This window comes from Gossypium hirsutum, chromosome D02 (assembly GCF_007990345.1).
Source record: "Gossypium hirsutum isolate 1008001.06 chromosome D02, Gossypium_hirsutum_v2.1, whole genome shotgun sequence".
Taxonomy (NCBI): domain Eukaryota; kingdom Viridiplantae; phylum Streptophyta; class Magnoliopsida; order Malvales; family Malvaceae; genus Gossypium; species Gossypium hirsutum.
In genome coordinates this window covers 66,217,860-66,224,047 of record NC_053438.1, presented here as the reverse complement: position 1 = coordinate 66,224,047, position 6,188 = coordinate 66,217,860, and the positions used below count along the sequence as shown (strand labels likewise).

General features: G+C 35.2%; 2 protein-coding genes across 2 annotated transcripts; both read left to right on the top strand.

Moving 5' to 3' along the window:
* The first annotated feature begins 3,021 nt into the window (after positions 1-3,021).
* LOC107909240 (uncharacterized) lies at positions 3,022-5,520 on the top strand. The gene has a single exon (XM_016836710.2). The coding sequence runs from the start codon at positions 3,226-3,228 to the stop codon at positions 3,484-3,486; it is 261 nt and encodes an 86-aa protein (XP_016692199.1). The 5' UTR covers positions 3,022-3,225; the 3' UTR covers positions 3,487-5,520.
* On the top strand, positions 5,031-5,520 carry LOC107909241 (uncharacterized). The gene has a single exon (XM_016836711.2). It carries the CDS (start codon positions 5,031-5,033, stop codon positions 5,289-5,291), a length of 261 nt encoding a protein of 86 aa, XP_016692200.2. The 3' UTR covers positions 5,292-5,520.
* Positions 5,521-6,188: the final 668 nt, after the last annotated feature.

Here is a 6,188-nt window from a genome sequence, read left to right as displayed (position 1 = left end):
GACTACGAGGAATAAATTATATTCATCTAAACAACTATATATAGAGAGAGTTTTAACAGCCTTTTAGATCATAACGCACGATGATTTCGGCATCAAGGAAGAAGATAAAGAAAAGAAATATCTGAAACAACCTCACATATACACACACAGAGGAGAGATCAATTTACACAAGGTCCAAAGCAGATGAGATGCATGAGGTTCTCAGCCTTTTCAGCTTCCCTTAGCTTCTGCTTATCACCTAACCCAACCTGTTTGACGATGGTTTCCCTGTCGCCGGTGCCTGAGACCCATCCCACTTGAGACGACTTTCCAGCTGATTCCGATCTTGGCCTGTCCTTCTCATAGTGACGCTTCGCTCCTTCCATCATCCCCTAAACGGCTCTAACACATTACACACACATATATATCCAGCACAAGTACCTATTATCTAAAGCTCGTTCTCAAAGTTTCCTGCGTAGGGCCGTTTACTTATATATGCAACCTTGTATTTGAAATGGTCTTCGTCTAGGAAGAGTTAATAGAGTTGCTAATGCCCCATATGAATTATATCCACTTGATTTATTCATTCGTATCTATATGTGGATATTAGAGAATTTTGTTTCAAATAACTTGTTAATAATGGTTATAATAATATATATTCATTTTAAAATATTTTAGGTATGTGACATGATTTCAAATAACCATATGATATGGAGTAATGATTTTACTATAATCTTATTATATCTATAGATAGATGGTGGCTTGAACCAAGTCCGAAAATCTTTCCTTACGACTAGTTGCATTTCGAGATACAAAGGGCTATGCCTTATGCACCAGCCACTTGATTTGTTCTTAGCCAGGCTGCATTCCAGGGTCTGATTCCTACTGTTAACAGCCTTGGATCCGGAATTGGATGGACAATTTACTAAATTTGTTCCGGACATCTTTTTATGAATGTTAGAAGGTTAAATTTTCCAATAGCAAGAAGCCAAGTACAGCCGTCTTTTTATTTGTCTTTTTCCTTCTGTAGGAATGATGTTAGATTGGGATCCACCCCCAACTTTATTTCTTTTCGATAAGGAGGAGGCAGATAAAAGGTCCTCCACGTCAAAAACCAACGGCCAACAAGGTTTTGTGCCTCGAATTGCGTGTATTATACCTTCTACTTCCAGCGGCAATAATGGACTGATCGCAAAGGACAAATTGCTTTTACTGATTAAACAATAAAACTAGCGGCTATTGCCATCGAATAACTCAACCACCTTCTCTACATATACCTCTCTCTCGGCATTGTCGCAGCTCTGTAAACTAAGCATAGAGTGTAAGCAACACAAAAGAGTTGGGGTGCAGGATTACAGCAAGTGTTGGAGCTGTTGAGGCTTTGAAAGACCAAGGGTTTTGGAGGTGGAATCATGGAATAAGGGCACTTAATCAAAGTGCCAAGAATAACGTCAGATCATATTCTCAGGCCAACAAGCTTTCTTCTTCTTCAATTGTTCAAAGCAAAACTAGAGACGAAAAAGTAAAAGCAGGCTGGGGAATCTTTGAGAAAGTGACGTACTTGGGCTGTTTGGGTCCTTATTGACACTGATGGTCGTTTTATTTTGGACACATATGTACATATAGAGAGAGTTGTAGCACGTTATTAGGTTCTAGTCCTTCCAAATGACGAGGGAATGTGTATATATAATTGGAATCAATGTTTTTATCAGTAAGGAAAAGGAGGAGAGGATTTTTGTCAATTTGTTTTGCCATATATAAAACCCAAAGATTAGATGCAAATTACCAGAGGTTCTAATATGCATGTCAATTCGATTTCAATTTTTTTTTATTATATCAATATATGATCAAATTTAATAATTTAATTTTTAATTGAATGACTCAGAGTTAAAACTGACCTTTTATATGTAAAATTTAAAATAAATTGAACCATAATTATGATAATTTGAAAAAATAATTTAAATATATCATATAAATAAGAAAATATGTAAAAGAAATTATTAACCTATACAAATTTGTATAAAATTAACCATAAAACGAAATTGCAGGCTTTCTTCTTCCTAATTACTGTTTAGTTAATGTCAGCTTTTCATGTGGCCTTTTTGCTGTAGGAAATGCCTCATTTTATTGAAAATTTATGTTATTGGACTTCTGAACGAGTATTACCATGTCGAAAGGATCTTTCTCATGCCGATACACTTTTTTCTTTAATTTTTTAATATGTTTAAATTTAAATTTTTCTATATTTTAATTTCTAAGTTTTTTAATATTTTTATAGCCTTACTATTTAGTTTAATATTTGTATGATGTAATTAATTAATTAGTTCAAATAGTTAATATTATAAATTTTTTAATTAAAATATTATGTGGTTATATATAATTTAAAAATATATTTATAAATTCAAGATTAAATTTCTAAAAGTAAAAGTAAGAGGACTAAATTTCAAGTGTACAAAATATAGAGGCTTAAAGTTGTAGTTGTTTGAATCAGTCGGGGTATCGGTTCGAAGAGAGATATCAGGTCAATTGACCTACAAACTAGTACTAATTAATTTAAACAATTTAAAAACAAAACCGATTAAGTTGATTTTTTTCATTTTTTAAAATTTTAAAAATATTATTTAAAATATACTTTAATTTTAAAAATTCTACATTATAATTATATATAAACAAATAATCAATCACCATACTAATAAGATTGATATATATGTTTTGAGAGTGTGTTAGCCGATCCCGCTTCAACGTGGAATAGAGAGTAGGGAAACACGTATCAGTGGTAGCTTACAAGGTAAAGAGATTGTAAATATATTTAATTACCAACTCAGCACGTGGCATTTGGCAAAGGGTGTTTTCCAATTCCCAATTGCCAGTGATAAAACAATTGGTTTGGAGTGTTCTACTCCCGTGCTCCGGCCAGGCTATTAATAAAAGAAAACCATGTGCCCACTGTCCATTCATTGAATAGTTGGTTGTCATCTAGTGATTTTAGATGAGCATTCAAGTCATATAATTCTAAGTGCGTCCAACCCACCTCCCCAGACTACGGAAAACCACGAGCAAATAGCCTTTAGTTTTTCTTCCTAAACATTTGGCTTTCTGATCCATCCCTATTTCCTATCCTATAAATATAAGCAGCCCCTTCACTTCAGCATCAACAACAAATTCACAAAATCACAGTGTGTCTCTCTTACATATATTCTTCTTCAATTTCAACGCTCAATATTCAAGATTCTAGTATTTGCAAAGATGAGTTCAAGTAGGAGAGCATGGATTGTTGCAGCTAGTATTGGAGCTGTGGAAGCACTGAAGGACCAAGGCATCTGCAGATGGAACTATGCTGCAAAGGCGGTTGTGCAGCATGCCAAGAACTACGTGAGGTCAGCTTCACAGGCCAAGAACCTCTCCTCTCAATCGTCAGCTGCAATTTCCAAAGGACTGAGGCAGTCTAAACAATCAGAAGAGTCTTTGAGGACTGTCATGTACTTGAGTTGCTGGGGTCCCAACTGAGCCATCTTAATTCTCATTAGAAGCTAGTATGAACATCCTTTGGGTGAATCATTGATTCGTCAGTTCAAGCTTTGGACATTAAAGAGAAGGTTTGAGGACGGAGCGATCAAATATAGTGGGGCATGGCTGGACAGCAAGTGTTGGAGCCGTTGAGGCTTTGAAAGATCAAGCAATAAAGGTCACTTAGCCAACATGTCAACAGCAATCTCAGATCAGATTCTCAAGCCAAGAAGCTTTCTTCTTCTGCAACTGTTCGAAGCAGACTTTTTGATGAAAAAACTAAGCAGGCTAAGAAACTTTGAGGAAAGTAATATTCTTGAGCTGTTGGGGGCCTTGCTGACACTGATGGTCGTTCTATTATATATATATGCATATATGAAGTTGTAGTGTGTTAGATTTTAGTCCTTGAAAATGGAGAGGGGATATGAAAATTGTAGTATTGAATAGCTGTGAAAGCTACTTTTAATTAGAAGAAAAGGAGCAATTTTGTCAACTTGTGTCCTTAATTTATATATAATCATGCAATTAATTTTTATGTTTTCTATTTTATTTTGTTAAACTAAATAAAAGTTAGCATCTGATTTTCTGTATATACATGCAGCAAAAATTAATAGGACATAGCACTAGAATTATTTTACATTTCTAAAAAGTTAGAAATCTTGGAAGAGACATGAATCAGTACTTGCCTTTTGCTCTGCATAAAATCTAACAATCAGATAGATGCAACTTACCTTAGTTTTGTAATAGATGATGTCAATTTCTAGTTTCATAACTTTGTGCGTTTTATTCCAACCTTTGCTCTTTCTATAAAAATATGAATTTTTTTTAATAATAAAACATCAATTTTATTACCATGAACTACATTAAACCCAACCGTTGGTCTTTATTTACCTCAGACGTCTGTCCTTTTTCACTTATACTAATTTTTCTTTACGAAATGAAGTAAATATTAAAAAAGTTAAATTATTTGCATGAATGATTAGTCGGTCAGGCGATCCTGCTGCCAGGTAGATTAGATGATCGGGAAGCACATACCAATACTAGCTCATAAGCAAGGAGTGACTATATATAAACAAAGAAATTGTACAGATATTTGATTACGAACTCAATACGTGGCGAAAAGTTTGCTCTTATCATATTCCAAAATATGCCTCTTGTTTTTCAATTCCCAATTGCGTGGCTTGGACTGTTGTACTCCCGTAGTCAGCCCGCTATTAGTTTATTAAGAGCAAACCATGTGCCCACCGTGCATTCATTGAATATTATCCTATATCTATTTGTTGTCGTCAAGTGATTTCAGATGGGCATTTAAGTCATATGGTTCCAAGTGCATCCAACCCCACCCGCCCAGGAAAAGGAAAACCACGAGCATATAGCCTGTTGTTTTCTCCTAATATTTGGCTTTCTGGACCACCCCTTTTTTGCTATCCTATAAATATAAGCAACCCCCTTTCAATTGAGCATCAATCAACAAAACCACAGTGTATCTGTCTTTATACAAGCTTTCTTCAATTTCAACATTCAAGAATCAAGTGTTTGCAAAGATGAGTTCTACAAGCAGAGCATGGGTTGTTGCAGCTAGTATTGGAGCTGTGGAGGCTCTGAAAGATCAAGGTATTTGCAGATGGAACTACACAGTAAGGTCAGTTGTGCAGCATGCCAAGAACCATGTGAGGTCAGCTTCACAGGCCAAGAACCTCTCCTCTCAATCCTCAGCTGCAATTTCAAAGGGACTGAACAAGTCTAAACAATCAGAAGAGTCTTTGAGGACTGTCATGTACTTGAGCTGTTGGGGTCCCAACTGAGACATAAATCTGTCAAAATCGATGACAATTTACAAGGAACATTCTTAATTTGGGTGAATCATTGACTCCTGAGTGCAAGCTTTGGTCAATCAAAACAAGGTTTGAGGACTGGGGGCATGGCTGGGTTCTTTGCTTGCATAATGTATATAACTTACAAATGGATGTAAGAAATGAGTTCTCTGTCTTCATATAACTAATGAAAAGAATTTTGAGACTTGTTTGTTTTTCATTTTTGTGCTATTTTCTCCTGAAATCGATGTCCCTGTTTCAGTTCTGTTGTTTTTTCTTCAAATTTTCAACTCTATTTTTTTGACGCTTTCCTGATATATCAGAATTTAACCGACTTTATTCTTCACAGAGTAAATCAGCTCCTTGTTGTTAGATTCAAAGATAATAGATTGCCATTGCCATCTGTTTTCAAGAACCGAACCAAGCCTTAAGGCCAAGGCCTCAGCCACTCGTACAGATGTAGTCCGAACAAGTGCGTTGATTCCGTCAAGAATTTTTCATTACAATCTCGTGCAATTAGTGCAATACTAGTTGTCGAAACCATTTTTTTAAAAAATAAAATTTTTTAAAAAGGGAAATCGACTTTTAAAAATGAAAATGGGGGTCGTCACCGATCTTTTATTGAGGTATGATCGGATCATCTTGAAAATAATTTTAGGTCTGCGAATTTTGAGAAAACAGGTTCGGGAGTCGGTTACGCACGAGGAAGGGTTAGCACCCTCGTGACGCTCAAAATTTGTACCGAATTGATTGTTTAATGTCTTAATGTCGAAATTTTGAAAAGATTCTAAAATACGATCCTTTAAAAAGAAAATTCGAATAAAATGAATTGGATGATAGACTCACTTATTTCGAGAAGATAAATTGCCACATTCAGTAAGTTAGAGT

What these genes read in the sequence shown, in the direction of transcription:
- LOC107909241 (XM_016836711.2), top strand. Translation starts at nt 5,031, where the DNA reads ATGAGTTCTACAAGCAGAGCATGGGTTGTTGCAGCTAGTATTGGAGCT.
- LOC107909240 (XM_016836710.2), top strand. Translation starts at nt 3,226, where the DNA reads ATGAGTTCAAGTAGGAGAGCATGGATTGTTGCAGCTAGTATTGGAGCT.